The sequence below is a fragment of the Semicossyphus pulcher genome, unplaced genomic scaffold (genome assembly GCF_022749685.1).
Source record: "Semicossyphus pulcher isolate SPU_LCO1_2020_fin unplaced genomic scaffold, fSemPul1.0.p SCAF_8, whole genome shotgun sequence".
NCBI classification, from domain to species: domain Eukaryota; kingdom Metazoa; phylum Chordata; class Actinopteri; order Labriformes; family Labridae; genus Semicossyphus; species Semicossyphus pulcher.
In genome coordinates this window covers 16922262-16938329 of record NW_027211759.1, presented here as the reverse complement: position 1 = coordinate 16938329, position 16068 = coordinate 16922262, and the positions used below count along the sequence as shown (strand labels likewise).

General features: G+C 41.6%; 1 protein-coding gene across 2 annotated transcripts; it reads left to right on the top strand.

Annotated features, from left to right (window-relative positions):
• Positions 1 to 243: 243 nt before the first annotated feature.
• On the top strand, positions 244 to 15569 carry ppp6r2b (protein phosphatase 6, regulatory subunit 2b). Of its 2 annotated transcripts, none has more exons than XM_069685731.1 (25): positions 244 to 546; positions 1879 to 2019; positions 2120 to 2275; positions 2374 to 2472; positions 2753 to 2939; positions 3894 to 4031; positions 4124 to 4189; positions 4330 to 4442; positions 4537 to 4650; positions 4855 to 4975; positions 5346 to 5507; positions 5600 to 5830; positions 5926 to 5990; positions 6068 to 6183; positions 6302 to 6387; positions 6485 to 6562; positions 6653 to 6750; positions 6834 to 6891; positions 7028 to 7149; positions 7286 to 7461; positions 7560 to 7716; positions 8119 to 8198; positions 8718 to 8913; positions 10009 to 10155; positions 11752 to 15569. In XM_069685731.1, exons 3-25 carry the CDS (start codon positions 2148 to 2150, stop codon positions 11783 to 11785), a joined length of 2772 nt encoding a protein of 923 aa, XP_069541832.1. In that variant the 5' UTR covers positions 244 to 546; positions 1879 to 2019; positions 2120 to 2147; the 3' UTR covers positions 11786 to 15569. The 2 variants fall into 2 exon arrangements, with proteins under 2 accessions (XP_069541832.1, XP_069541831.1); XM_069685730.1 differs by having other exon boundaries at positions 244 to 687.
• The last annotated feature ends 499 nt before the right edge of the window (positions 15570 to 16068 follow it).

Below are 16068 nucleotides of genomic sequence, written 5' to 3'. Positions count from 1 at the left end.
ATAGTTAAAAAGAACTTTGGTCAGAGAGATAACAATAATATCCATTCATTTGTTATAGCGGAATAATAAAGTTTATATTTAGTGTGCATTGCATTAGGGTTGTTTCTTTTTTCTATTGAACGCGGTTGTGTGCGAGCGTTTGAAACATCACGTACATTTCACTGCAGTACTTGATGCTGCTCCTGACAGCAGTTTTTCAGGGTGACAGCAAATAACATAGTTGGTCTGGTGTTTACACAGTTGATGGACAGCCGAACTTTTGATTACGTTTTAGGTATCCGCCATTTTGATTTCTAAATCTGACAGATATTTTGTTGCCTGCCTGCTTAAGTATAATTTGAACAGTGTCAACACAGCCGCCCAGCAGGCCAACCGCCGTGTAACGGCAGCGTAAATGACATTGCAACCGGGAAAGGGTAGTAGTATCTTCAAGCTAACAACGCAGTGTTGAATAGTCAGCTATGGGCCTCTGGGTGACCTGACAGCCGAAGACGCTAAGTTGCCGCTAAGCTTGCAGATGACGACTGATAAAATGATGGATAAAAGGTAACATACGCTTGTAATGAGGAAAATATGTAATCATATGTGAGCTGTCTCGCTGTCGGAGGACGGTAACGTTTGGTCTGAATCAGTGTGACATCGTCCCTTCGAACGTTAGCCACGCAGCCGTTATAAACAACTGACAAGGTGAGCTTCTGATCTAACCGACGTTTACTAACTGTACCTCATTGAAACAACGTTAGCAACATGATTGAGACACTGCTAGCGGGTTGGGTATTTTTTTTATCTGCACGCAAGGTAAGTGAAGGAAAGCAGAGGAAACACACTGACATAGACTGGTATCAGTAGACAAGCTAGCTAACTTAACGTGAAGTTACGACAACTGTAAGCTAATTAATGCTAACATCAATTCACGCTGATATGACCGTTACTCTGACCGTTACTCTGTTAGAACTAATGTCCGTTGACTGCGAACAGCAACCGTTACCAGCTGATCCCAGCACGCATCAAGGCCTGTCTTACTGAAAGCTGACTGTGGTTGTGCGTCTGTTTGAAATTTAATATCCATATTAAATTCATATTTTTTAACTCCAAAACACCTGTTTGTTTAGCCTCGACATGTTTATCGAAGGGATGTGGTAACAGTTACAGTAAGGGAGCATTGATGGTTAATGCTTTGCAATAGAAACGATCAAGATGTGTTCAACTCTCATTATATATTATTAAACGATGTATATTGTCCACGTGCTTTAGTGTGTGGCAGCTGACTTTGCGGTGTCCGAGAGCATTTTCCTGCAATTTAGGCAAAGATGCTGGATGTGTTGCATGCCCACGGAGGAAAACATCATGTTTGATTTAATGGCTGATGGACTGAACCATAGTTTGATCTTTTAGCATTGATCTTTTACTGTGTATGTGATCTGATTAATGTATAAACTGAAGATCATAAATCATAAAGACTATAAAGCCACTGGCCAGTGACTGGTCTCTCATACAGTATTTAATTGTCATTATCACCAAACTAAAGACTAAGTAATTCTCACTCACATTTATTTTTCTGAAACAGAGGTATTAATATTGAACCTTAAATCTAAGAGTCTCTCTGCATGAGGGTTTGTTTTGTTCATTAGTCCTACTCCATTCATTAGCTGCTGATGTGACTGTATGCGTGAGGCCTTTCTCAAAGCCTCAGTAACGCAGATGTTCAGCACTAACTCAATTACGGATGCATTGCTTCCTCCTCTTTTCACAGAGGAGTGCAAAGCCTGTTTCTGCACTTGCGCTGACTTTCATCTTTCTTCTGGCATTAGGAAAGACAGAGCAGATCTTCCTGGATATGATTCTTCAACATTTGTTGTCCTATTTTCTTATTACCAGGTTGCAGCCGGTCTCTCCTGGGTTTATGTGTCTACATTGCGGGAATTTGCTGATGCTGACTGAAGTCCAGGCCAAGCAATGTCAATGAGGCAAATGGCTGTTTAGCAAGATCTGAGTGAGGATACAAATCCTTGTCCAAACGTAAGATCATGAAGATGTTTCAGTTAAATATTGTGTCATAAATATGTCAATGTTTGCTCCACGGTCATGATACCATCCCACATCCTCTCTTGCTCAACAGCTTAGTGTGTGCGACTGTGACGTCAGCCATGTTTTGGAAGTTTGACCTACACACATCTTCCCACCTGGAGGCTTTACTGGACAAGGAGGATGTCACGCTCGCTGAGCTCATGGATGAGGAGGATGTGCTGCAGGAGTGCAAGGCCCAGAACAGGAGGTCTGTGTATTGTTAGCTTTATTTTTAAATCATTAGGTAACATTTCAGTATTCTGTAATTCCTGCTTGTGCTAACTGCAGCTACTTATGTGTTTGTAGACTTCTCCTGTTCTTGTGCCAGGACCAGTGCATGCAGGAGCTGGTCCGCCTGATTACTACAGAGCCCCCTGCTGGTGTAGAAGAGACAAAGCGCTTCAAGTAGGTGGCTGTGTAGAAAGTGCTGATGTAGTGTACTGTATCCAGGAAATAAAGTGTGGTTCTGCAATACATCATATCTCTTACCTGCTATTTTGTCGTAAAGATGAGTGCTTAAGTAGGTTCAGATCTGTAAAAACAGGGTTATTAAATCAGCTAATAAATCAAACAATTGATATTACATTCAAAACATGAAGTAAAATTAATTATCAGTCCTTTTTTCAGTTTACTTTTGATGTTGTTTTAGTTTTACTGCCAGCTGTGTTCTTTTTATTTATTGCAGATTTTCAAATATAGCATGTGAGCTGTTGACGTGTGATGTGGGAGTGATCAATGATAAGCTTGGTAATGAGGAGCCTCTGCTGGAAACTCTGTATGCCTTCCTGGAGCAGCCGTCCCCACTTAACCCCCTCCTGGCATCTTTCTTTAGCAAGACAATTGGGAACCTCATCACACGGAAGACTGAGCAGGTAACACACACACAAACTCTCACTCACACAGCTAAATCAAACGGCATACTCAGAGCCGATGACAGCTTTGTTTTTGTGTTTTCCTGATTTAATTTTACAAAGTCTGACAGGTGCTTAGAGCAATATAATTGAAACGGCTTTTATTGGGAAATGCTCACACAAATATATCTGTGAAGTTTAAGTTCTTTTGAAATGCCAACACACAGATGTTCCAACAGACACAGCAGTGTTTAAAGTTCAGGTTTGAACATGTTGGTGGTGATGGGCGGAGAATTGAAAGGTCAGTTAGGCTGTCCATTAGATCAGCTTGTTGTTCTGGAGAAACACACCTTGAAATCTGTGTAAAGGGCTGACATTTGCAATGTGTATTTTACATTCCAGAAGGGATGATTGAAATGAAACAGGTGACCCCATGACCTTGATCACTTTCTTCCATTACATGTAACCTTGTGTGTGGATAGGAGTTGTGATGTTTGCATTATCTATAGTCTGATTATGTGTGTTTACTTGGGTTTAGTTAGTGCACTTCTCAAACTAATTGTTGCAAAATATCTGCCTGAGACTTCCAGCAAAGCGAATTAAAGGACAGCTGAGTTACCAGAAGCAGCCACTTGATTATTGAGAATGACACACCGAGGAAGGTGTATCACAGGGCTGTGATATGCATAGAATCTAACAGGAAAAACTATAAAGAGCATTCTGATATATTTGTACTTACACAGCATAAGCAGATGTTTTGAAACATGAGCTTCTTTGAAATATCAGATGAAAGTGATTGGAATTTAATTTTATACGGCTCAAGTCACTTAAAATCATGTAATTTCACAAACAATAACCCAGTTAAAGATGGTGCTATTTTTGTCCTGACTAAGAAATAGTCTCTGCACTTTTGTCAAGGAGGTCACATGCTCTGTTTTTACTTTGAGGTTGGATTCTGCTCTCTGTTTTGTTCAGGTGATTAGTTTCCTGCGACGGAAGGAGGGATTCCTCTCCCTTGTCCTGAAGCATATTGATACATCAGCCATGATGGATGTGCTCCTGAGACTTATCAGCTGTGTGGAGCCACCCCCACTTCGGCTGGAGACACTTACTGTATGAGAAAAATAGACCCACAATCATAATTTTACACATCACACACTGATACTGTTTGCTGTTATGATGATATGATTCTTTTTCCTCAACAGTGGCTGAATGAGGAGAAGCTGGCGCAGAGACTCATAGAGCTCATTCACCCTGAGAGAGACGAAGAGGTAGAAGGACATTTAAGTATTTTACGATCAATCACTGACTCATTTCGATGATTAAATGTCTATCACTAGCACTCAAAGCCTCTTGAGTAGACAGTTTACTGCACTTCACATCTGTTTGTGTTTTATGTTTTTTCCCGCAGAGACAGTCTAATGCATCTCAGACTTTGTGCGACATCATTCGACTGAGCAGGGACCAGGCCAATCAGCTGCAAGAGATTTCACAGCCCGATCCTTTGCTTACTGTGCTGGAGTCGTAAGTCAGACAGACACGCGCACACATAAAAAACACGTTTGCATTCTCATAACAGGAGGTGAAGGCGTTGTCCAAATCCATTGTGTTTTTACAGGCAGGAGTGTGTGGAGCAGTTGTTGCAGAATATGTTCTCAGGAGAGCGAACTGAGAGCTGTATCGTCAACGGGATTCAAGTTCTTCTCACATTACTGGAAATCAGGAGGCCTGTGTGAGTGTGACACAATTTGAAACTGTGCCTGAATACTGTCTGTTTTCACTTAGAAGGGTTGCTAATGCCGTTTTTAATTGACCCAGGGCCTTTTAATTTTCAATTTATCTCCAGATGAAGTTAATCATGTGTGTAACCAATTATTAGTCATGGTTTTAATCTGTTTCCTGTTGCTGATCTGCATTTGGCCTGTGTTCACAACAGGGTGGATGGTGTAATGGATGCTCAGGGATTTGAGAGAAGTTACACTGTTAACAGCAGCATTTTGTTGGCCATCCAACCACACCTGATACACTTCCACCAACTGCTTCTGGAGCCACCCAAGGTAGATGAAAAAAGATATGATCGTCGTTAGTCCTTATTATCAGTTGTTGTAGTATGAGATAACACGCTAAAGACCTGTATTAATAGCTATAAATAAAACAATCAGAGGTCCCCTCCTCAGCAGTATAATTCATCCGGAGTCTAGTCGCAGGTATTATGAAGAGCATTAAAAATGCAGAAGGCTTACTCACAAGGACAAGCTCATTCAATTGCAAAGTGTAAGACAGTCCTTAAATATTTTATTCTGTCTATCTTCTTATTTTAGCAGTGTTGCAACCACTTTTTTCATAACTTATATTTGATTATCTGCCATTAAGATAAACTTTGTGACACAGTGTGTTCAGCTTTTCCCTCTACCTGTGTGCTTTCAGCGAAATCCCATGCTGACTTCTCTGGGTGTGCTGGAGGAACCATTAGGGAACACACGTCTGCATGTAGCCCGGCTGGTGGCGTCTCTGCTGTACACCAGCTCTGCGAGCCACGCGGTCGTAGCACAGGAACTCTGTCGTCTCAATACAATGGACCTGCTTCTGGTGAGATGAGCAAACATGCTGCGTTTTCAGAGTACAATGTTGAGAATGGGGCAGATATTAAAGGTACTTTTGGAAAATCTATGCTTTTTTAGAACTTGTTCTTCAAGTATACATGGAACAACTTCCTGCACCTCCAAGTGGAGCTTTGTGTTGCTGCCATCCTCCGGCCCTGTGCACATGAAATGAGACTTCAGCCTGGCTTGGGATCCCAGGAAAAATTTAAGCCTCAGCAGGAAGCTTCACAGGAGCAGGCTGCATCTGAAATCACATCTGAACCTCCAATCACCCCTGAGAACACTGCACATAACCTAATGGTGACACATGTAGGTTTCTGCGCTTTGCTGAAGTTAGCTGAAACAGCTAGTGTGATGGATCTTAATGAATCAAAGCAATTGAATGTCTCTTTTTCTTTTACAAGTTGTTTCAGCACTGCCACCTTGTCCAGAGGATTCTGGAGGCCTGGGAAGAGAATGATAAAACACAGTAAGTAACTTTGAAATAATGACACGAGGTTGATTTTGCAAACGTGATTGCTCAAGTGTGGAACTTCCTGTGTTCAGGTCAGAAGGTGGGATGAGAAGAGGTTACATGGGACATCTGACCAGGATTGCCAACACAGTGGTTCATAACCTGGAGAAGGGCCCGGTTCACACGCAGATTAGTAGCCTAATCACAGGTTTGTGTTTAAAAGAGTATAAAAACAAAGATGTTTACTTACTTTCCTATTTGAAAGTAAGTGATTATAACAGGAACATTTCATTCTTCATTTTGTAAATGTGGATGTTTGGATGTAGAGCTGCCAGAGGACTACAGAGGGCGCTGGGAAACCTTTGTGGACCAGACCCTGTCAGAGACCAACAGGAAGAACACTATAGACCTGGTAAGCACATGCATATGCTCATCTAAATCACAGTAATAGCTGTTTTACACACACTTACATTTCAAATTTGGCTTCTGTTTGGTTTTTTCATGTCCAGATTGGCACTGGAAACCCACGCCCTTCCTCAGAGGATGATATGGAGAGCCCATTCCCAAAAGAACTGACACTACAGCAGGTACACATACTGAACATAAGAACACGCGTATAATGCCTTCTGTTACCAGGGATGTTAATCTAATTCAAGTTGTTTGTTTGTGTTTTTTAGGCCTTTTCGGACTACCAGATCCAGCAGATGACGGCTAACTTTGTTGATCAGTTTGGGTTCAATGATGAGGAGTTTACCGATCATGATGACAGCATTGGGTAAGTTAACTGACAGTCTTGTCTGTATTACTTTGAAAATGTGCAATTGTGTTTCAATGAAGTGATTTCTACTGTTATTGCAGGGCAACATTCGATCGAATTGCAGAGATCAATATCAACATTGATGCAGGACAGGAAAGTGTGAGTTTATTTTGATTTTTTATACAAATGTAATTTTACATTTAGATTTGCTCTATGAAGTTGTATTAGCAGAATTATGAATTTTGATCTTCACTGATTAAACTACACATTTGATTCGTCCTCCCGTCTTTTGCAGGCTAATACAGCTGTGTTTGAGGCCTGCTCCAAGGAGAGGATTCAGCCCTTTGATGATGATGAAGAGGACATTTGGGAGGAGAAAGAGATCAACTTTGCCACACAAGCCAAGTCCCGTAACAGGTAGACACACCACAGTATATATAGATGCTCTCAATGTTATGTTTTAGGATTTATTTAAGCCTCATTCTTAAAGTTGCTCAGTAAATGTGGATTAATTGTCCTTGCTAAATCACTTGAATGTTTTGTTTGATTCAAGGTTTGGTGGGTCACGATCATCCCAGAGCCAAGCAGCCAGTAAAGCTTCTGATAGGACAGCAGCTCCTGGCACAGAGGCCTCTGACAGAGCACCAGACTCTGACTCCGAGGAGGAAGAGGAGCCTAAAGATGATCTGGATCCTTTCTCAAGCCTGGCCCACACAGAGGCATCAAAGAGTGAGAAATATTTTATTGTATAGTAATGTGTTTTCCTTTTTTATGTGTAGAATAAGGTAGCTCAAAAAGAGTGTATTTGTGTTGCATTTAACATCCAGGCACTGGCTGGATAGCTGACTTTGGAGAGGTGAACTCCCAGGCTCCTGCAGCAGGAACGGGCTTCTCAGCCTGGGACACTCCAGACTCCCAACCAGCTGCCACAGAGGCCGAGGAGAAAGGATGGGCCAAGTTTACCGACTTCCAGCCTTTCTGTTGGTGAGTCCGGCTGTGGTCTCAATATGATGCCGTTTGTGGTACACTTGTGGTCCGAGTAGCATTGACCAATCATGTATCAGCAGGCTTTGGTGTATGCAGGAAAAACAGTCCATGTGGAGAGCAAAAGCAGGCAGAACGTAATCCACCGTAATGACATCTGACATCAGACAATGATTTACCTTCTTATTAATCTCTATAAACCGACATCTGCAGCAAGTTCAGCTAACAATCCGTTCCAGATCTTGTGACAAATTCGCTTCACCCTGTTCAGTGTTTAGATTTCCCAACTTCCTCAAATGCACCAGGAATGATCAATCCGACCTCCATTCAACACACAAGCATTTGATTTATTAGCTGCACTGAGTAATCTAAGTTTTCTTATCTGTGTGACTTCTGTTCCAGCTCTGAAACAGGCCCCAGGTGCAGCTCTCCTGTGGACTCTGAGCTCAGTGGATCAGACAACACCAAACCAAACCAGAACCGTAAGTTTCTTGATTATGCTTAGGCTTTTTGAGTAAGATAAAAACGTAAGAGATTCCCGAATGCCCTTGATTGAATTTCTATCATATGATAATTTGTTCGTATTAAATTTAAATAAAGTTAAGTAGCAGTAAGACCATAGATTCATACGACCAGACTTAGATGCAGTTGGCAGCTCTTAAAACCTGCCTCACTCCTGTGATGAGTTTACTTCTGCAGCGAATTTGAGGGCAAATTAAAGGATTGTGCAGCTTTTGTGGCTGTTAAACTTTAAATGAGGTAAATAGAAACTGTGTCAGTCTTAAAGTGCCCACAGAGGGTGAAATATATCCCTAAATCCACTGCCAAGGAAAAAGTGTCCCAGTGCTCCAGTGCAGTTTGCATTTATTGAAAATATTTTTGCAATTAGGCTCATTTTCATAAAAATGGGCCAATCAGTTCAATACTCAGTTCTTTGTAGATTTGCCCCTGGCTTTAACTGATGTTAAATTCACATGATGTGTCTCCTTCACTCTCTGCAGCGTGTGTGTGGAGTGTCTGTGTGGCAAGGAAAGCTCCACTGGTGGCATCAGACTCCTCCTCCTCCAGCAGCTCAGACAGCGATGAAGATGAGAGCAAGACGGAGTCTACGACCAGTGAGACCATCACCACGGGGGCTGGCAAGGAGACCATTCGGCTCACCGTGGACACCAAAAACGAGAGGGCAGTCTTCAGCAGGTACACACACTAAATGATGCACTGCTGCTCTGTCTTGATTAGCTCAGTGTGTCACCCCGCTCCTACTGTACTTTCACGTGCTTTATAGAGCTCTTTTTCCTTTTCCTTCCAAACGTTTCCGCCACAGTTTTACCTCCATCTTGTCTGTTTTTCTCCTGATGTTGCCCTCCTCCTGTCTGTTCCCTTCTTTCTCACCTTCCCTTGACTCCAGAGTGTTCAAACCAGCAGTCAGACGGTATGTTGTGCTTGAGGTCCTCTGCTCTGGAGTGTGGAATGTTTTCCTGACGTTATATGAAGGATTTAAAAGGCCATCATCAGCACAGATGTGCCACGTTTTTGTTTGCTTGTTGCCTCTAACAGGATATGATGTAACTATTACTTATGCCATAATCCAGGACGAGCCTAATTCATCCCAGAAATATACTAACCCACAACTGTTGACTTCTACAGAACCTACCGGACCTTCATTCTTATGCTAGGCTAATCTTTTATTCATAACACGACACCCCTGGTCTCCCCTTGGCATGAAACAGTCCACTCAGCATTTTAGAACTCCAGTGTCTGTTTTCTTACTTGTTTTATTTTGCCAAAAGATGAGAGCAGTGTTTGACAACTGTGCTTAAATTATACAAATAATTCAGTGTTAGTAATACCACTTATAAGACCCTACTTTGTAAGATTTGTTGTGTCTTTCAGAGCACCCTCACTACTAACAGTATGTCAGATAGCATGCTGTGAAAAGAAGTTGCAACCAAACCAACATATAAACATTCTAACAAGTCCTTACATTAGCTAGTTACTAACAAGCGGTGCTCCTACAAGCATGTAACTATTAAATAAATCCCAGTTGGATTTTTAAAGTAACAACCTTCTCACAAACCTTCAAGACTGTGCCTGACTCCCTCTGATTTGGGACACTTACAGACAGCTGATGTCAGGAGAGTGGATGCAAGGGTTGCTGTACGTGCTGGGCATGCTAATGACCAGTGTGGACAGCTAAGAAGCAGATAACTGTGGTGAAATGCAGCCAGTAGCAGAAACAAGCATCTGCAGTTTGTTCTTTACGATGCGTGTCTGATGTTTTTTTTTTTGCAGTGATGCAGATAAGGTGCCAGTAGAGGGACTCTCCCTCAAAGAGAAAGGGAAAGCCAATGAGAAAGAGAGTGAAACAGGAAAGAAACATGGAGACTGTCCCAGCCAAACTACGGCCAGTTCAACTACCCAGTCGGCTGCCTCCACACAGTAAGCGTGCATCTCTGTGTGCTGGCACACCTGGAAGGAGTGATGCGAATGTAAATGTCAATAGTTTCCCCTGTGCTTTTCCTGCCCATGGGCCATCTTAAAATGTATCAGTGATGTAAACAGTGAGCAGTGTTAAAAAAGTGTTTAAAATCAAATGCTCTACTTTTGTATTTTTGACAACCCCAAATGAGCTAACGTGTGTAAGTGTTAATGTTAAACAGGATTTTGACCTGGACCTAATTTTTTGTTTTAGTAATCTTGTTTTAAAAAAGTTCTACCTACCAAATTAATTGCTGATGTCTTCAAAATTGATTTTGAAATGAATCTGAAATGAGTTCACCCAAAAAGTCCTTTATAAGAAGTTATTACACAGCTGTGGTAAAAACTTGATTCTGATTGGTTAATTCCGAGGTCTGCTATTTCTCGATAACAGACTGTCGCTATGAAGAACAGACCGTTGCTAAGGATGTAGCTCTAGTCACACAATCTGGGGGACTAACTTTAATCATATCAATCCGCCAAAAGCAGTGTGGTAAATTTGACGTCAGCTTGTTTACGGAGGAAAAAAAGAAAAGAGCTGCAAACAGCGAGAGAAAGCAATAAAGGTTAAACAATGCAAAAACTGAAGGCTACGACAGAGAGATCTCCAAACTGAAGACGGCACAGGAAGTAAACATTAAACGGAACACAGTACGGGATACGACGGTGTTTAAAGATGGTGAATGGAAAAGAAAATGTCAACTTGTTTTACTTCACCATCAGTGGAAATGTTTCCATTTAATGGGAGTAATAACAGCTAGCTTAGCTCATTTTAATGTGAGTAATATCAGCTCCATTTTAAGAAGGCTACAGAGTTAACCGTTGCTACAGATGCAGCCTTCGATGTGAGTGTAACGGATCATGGAGTATGTTGGACCTCCACTGACGTGACTATCTGTACAGATCTGGATACTTTGTTCGGGGAGTAGGCGGGGCTGCTCCTCCGCTGTTCTCACCTACATCCGCAGCGCACACCTGCTTTCAAACACGTTGTCATCGGCCTCATAAGGACAGTCCTTGTAACACATTGCCCACAAAAGCGCACATTGACCTGATGCGGTCAGCCTTGTACTAGGTTTTGACCTTGTCTTATTTAAACGGAAAACATAATCATTTTTTAAGTAATAAAATCATTTCCAAATCAACATTTTGTGTCGAATAATTGATTTTGTAAGTAATAAGCGGGATAATGTATAGTGAGCCGGTTATCTTACTTGATATCGTAGATGTAACATCGCTGCTTTAAAGGCCTCCCATGAGGTATCTTTGAAGGACAAGTCCGAGGACAACACTCCTTAAGACCCCTTTCAAAGCTGCTTTAACCTGTAATACATCTACATGCCACATGTGCACACATCACAAGTAGTCTATCAACAGTAACACGTCCTTTTTTCTCTCTTTAAGGATGTTACTGAATTATACAACTGTGATTAATCATTCCAATGCTCACGAAGTCTCAGTGGCAGGCATTTGAAACCTTTGGCAGACTAAACAGAATTTTCCTGACTTCTTACTAATGTTGTCATGTTTTTTTGTTATCTTTCTTTTACCTTCCAGAGAGACGCAGCCCTCTGCTAATGGACCGGCCTAATGATGCAGCACAGGCACGCACTCACACACATGCTTCACACCCTTCATGCAACACGCAACCATGCCACCTTTGCTTCCTGTTAGCAGCTCTCCCAACACCTCCTTTTTGTGTCTGAAGAAGAAAGGGAGATCCTCACTGTTGAGGTCTGACGGCCCTTCACAGTATGTATGCTGGATTACGCAAATCTACACACAAGTAACCCTGATCTCTCCTGCACCTTCATGACGTAATTAAAACTGAACCGCTTCAAAGAGGAATGGCAAGCGGTATGCCAGACCCCCAAAGCCAAATTGTGTTACATTTGTGAACTATTTCAAAATATGATTTCCCATTGAACTTTGTGAAAACACTCAACCCTGTTATGATGAGCAGAGTCTACACTCAGTGTGCCAGCAGTGGCACTTTAATCAAAGGAAACCAATATGAGTCTGAAAATAGACCATTTTTATTTAATTCAGCATCAGAGTGTCGGATTGTTTGAGCATGTCGGCGCTCTGGGCATTAAATCACAGCCCAGAGAATTTTTCTATCCGAGCATTTGACTGTTTACACTTTAGTAAAAGACTGTACTCAATTAATCAGCCAAGATCACAAAAGCCAAGATACTTGCAAAGCTAGCTGCCATTTTCTCCTTAGCATTTCATGCACATGCCAGGCGGACATTTATCAGTGCAATTTATGTGAGAGTGATAATAATTTGGCTTTGTGCATTCATACATGCAACCTTCATCATATCTCAGTCCAAGTAAGATTACTTTGCTTTGATCAAGTAGAACATAAAGACTCTCTTTTTGTTCATTTGGAGCATCATGTGTCACTTTTCCACAAACCTGTGACTGATTCATGTAATTTAGAGTCGCGTGTAATGTGTGTGTGTGTGTGTGTGTGTGTGTGTTTGTGTGTGAGCTCTGTCAAAGCTACAGAGTGCATTCTCAGGTCAAAGGAGAGGTATGCAGGTACAAAGAAAGCACACCTGTGTAATACACACACACACACACACACACACACGCACACGTGTACACAACCAAATCTCTACACACGTGCAAAAAAAGAAACAAAAAACACCCCCAGGACACAGTAAAGTGCACATATTACTTCATCTCACCCTCAGAGCTGTTTAAATGTAATATTGTGAAATTTGAACCTGTATTAGGTTGTGGCTATTCTTGGTAACATGTAAACGTAATATAAATGTAAACAGTATATATAAACATTATATCTATTTTTGGAATAAATCCAACGTATGGAAAGGCGGTTGTTTGCAGGTTGCAACGTGTGTATATTGTATGTGTGTGTTGTACTGTTGAAATGAGGCAATAATGATGTCTGTGTTTCGGTTAATAGCCCAGCATCAGTTCCTGTTCCTCTGCTAAATGCTTCCTACGTGGAGGTTTGGTAGTGTGCGTGTGCGTGCGTGTGCGAATGTGAGTCAGTAGTCTGCAGCGTGTCCTCCATGTTATTTACTTAATAGATAATTGTGGTTTATTGGACCTTGGGTCTATTTTTTTATTCAGCAGTTTAAAGCAAAAAAACATGTCAGCCAGGGAAGAGAAAACATAACACAAGTGAATAACATTAAGCCTCTTATCCTGCTTCAACCTTCCCATATCGTGTGTAGAGATTTTCTCTATAATCATGTTTGATTAGCAGGAAAATATAAGCCATCTTTTTATTTTCAGGCAAAAGCTCCAAATATTACCTAATTTCAGCTTTTCTTTGTCTAATCAATCTTCTAAAAAATAAACAATTTCATCCCTTTGGCCTTTAAAAAACATGTACTGTGTATTTGTCACATTTTCCTGATAGACCATATCAGTTTATAGACCATATAAACTCACTAAGCATGCTTCAAGCTGGTTTGGTTGCCGCCCTCCTCCTCGCCCCCTCAGACTTCCCGTCATTTATGTTTAAATTGAGTACAATCAACTCTTAACTGAAGATATCATGGTGAATAACAACAAAAACAGACCCAGGCTTTATATAAACCAGAATTATCTTTTAAGTATATGTGAGCCAGACAGTCATGCTTTACTTTCTCTTTCTCCTCGTCTCTCTCTTTCTCAGGGCAGGAGTTGACTTTAATTGCATATATGCCTACGGAACGATTTACATAGATTGTTGTAATTTATTTTGAAAGCACTTTTTCGAGAAGCACTTTTGGTTTGTATTTGGTGGTGAGAAGTGTCACCACATTATTCCCTGCTCTAAGAGGTGGGAATGTTTGACTTGAATGAGTGAATCATGTAGATACTTTACAATAGTTTTATCTTCAATGCTTTCTGCCAAAGTGTGTCTTCCCACCGGTGTACAACTGGGTCTCATATCTGTGAAGTAGCCTCCTGTCTTGCAAAGGTCTAGATTTATCTAAAGCAGTCTTTGTTTGATCCTTCTTTCATGCTTGTTTTAAAGTCATGTGACGGAGTTATCAGCGGTAGGAGAGGATGCCACGCATCAAAGACAGATTCATCTAAGATCACAGACATTTTTGTGTTTTATCCGTTCAGCTGTTTGAAGTGAAACTGCGCAGAGAGCGAGCGTTGGTTAAAGTCAGGGTAAGAGGAGACAAACAGGGCTGTTTCTCGTCAGGGAGTGTACAGGGTCAGAATATATCATCCCGTCTTTCGCTAAACCTCAGCAAGCACTGCGTCTGACCCTTAACTGTTTTTGGCATGTGTGAGAATGTGTGTGTGGGTTTCCTTCAGCATGAGAGTTGTGTGGGTGTATGCAGTGTAGCTACGAGTATGATGTGATTATATGCATAATGACATGAAGGCACTATACGGTCATCTTTAAGTGCCATTAAGTTTGCACATGAGCGTCATTCATCTCATTGGGTACGAGCTGTATTGTACTTGGAGATCTTCTAATACCATGTTTCCTTTCTGATACCTAGACTTGAGTATTGGCCGATACTGAGTATCTCTTTGATACTAGTGCAATTAATTACTTTCATAATATTAGTGGAAAAACACTGATTGAGATTTGGTTAGCTCTGACTACAATTAAACTCTTTGCTAGCACCGCACAGTTTATAACCCCTTTTACACTGTCAGTTCAAGGCGGGATTATTACGTCTCTGTTACGTTCCGTCTTCGAAGGTAGTAACAGAAGCGAAATGGAGTCAGTGTTAACAGCAGAGCCGGCAGAGCGTAACAGAGTCGTGTGTGTGTATTTGACGCATGCACTGTTTTGCTTCATTAACGCCAGAGCGCTGTGTAAAAACTCACACTTGGGCGGCTTTAAGCCGGCGATGCTTGGTCCAGTGTAAAATGGCAAAGGTGGAATGACAGCGGCGCTTTGTTACGGCGCTGAGGCGGAACCGCAGCGTAAAAGGGGGTTGTGTTTATGTCACAGGATAACCCAGAGCAAGTTTATTTTTGGGGGGGCTGCAGCAGTATCGTAGGCTGATACTGGTATCTGTATTGGAACAACTCTGACTACACTGTCTGTGCCCAAAACTTCAATTTTGAGACAGTGGGAGTTAAATTGTTACTTGATCCCATTGTCTGTTACTTACACTGAGTAAATTGCAAAGTTGAAATGTTTATCGCATATTAGCTTATCATATTTGTGTGCAAGTGCGTGTGTGTATGTGTGTGTGTGTGTGTTTAGGGGGGAGTTGTGTTAAAGAAAGCCGTGTTGTAAAAATGCCTTTTTTGTAAAGTGGACTGATGCTGGTGTTTTTTTTTTCTTTTCATTTAGAGAGTAATGTGTCTGTTACCTGTTGTCAATTTAGCTTGTAAATTCAGATATGAACCTAATAAATATGTCTGACCAAGAAGAAGCCTGAGTCTGAGTTTGTCTCCCGTTTAAATCCTGCTTGTGAAGCACAAACACACAGAGCAGATCTTTGGTGACACAAATATGTTTACCTTAGGGGCAGGTCAGCTTCCCGGTCTTTACTGTATGTTTCGCACACTAACAATTAAGGCTACGTCTCCCCAAGTGCAAACATGAACACGCCTGTCACATACATCTTACTGTGCTGCAGGCAGAGGTGAAATGAGTTTGTGTTACAGCAGCGGGGGGAGGAGCGGATTCACAACACCATCTATACATCATCTCCCTTCACTGCGGGTGTATGTTATTCCTTGGCTCAGTTTCATCATCACATTCCTCTAAAGTTTAAGATATGAGCGAAATATCTCCTTTCCTCAGAGTGACCACCACCTTTACTTTGTCATCTGCACCTGCCTGCTCTCCCTGCAGAGAGGGCACACATGCAGAGAGGGAGAGTGTGTAAGCAGTGGGAGGAAAAGAGGAAGAAGGAGAAGGCGGAGTTG

Coding starts and splice junctions, on each gene's coding strand:
- ppp6r2b (XM_069685731.1), top strand. CDS start 2,148: ATGTTTTGGAAGTTTGACCTACACACATCTTCCCACCTGGAGGCTTTA. Junction 2,940..3,893: donor TCACACGGAAGACTGAGCAG/GTAACACACACA, acceptor TGTTTTGTTCAG/GTGATTAGTTTCCTGCGACG. Junction 4,032..4,123: donor TTCGGCTGGAGACACTTACT/GTATGAGAAAAA, acceptor TTTCCTCAACAG/TGGCTGAATGAGGAGAAGCT.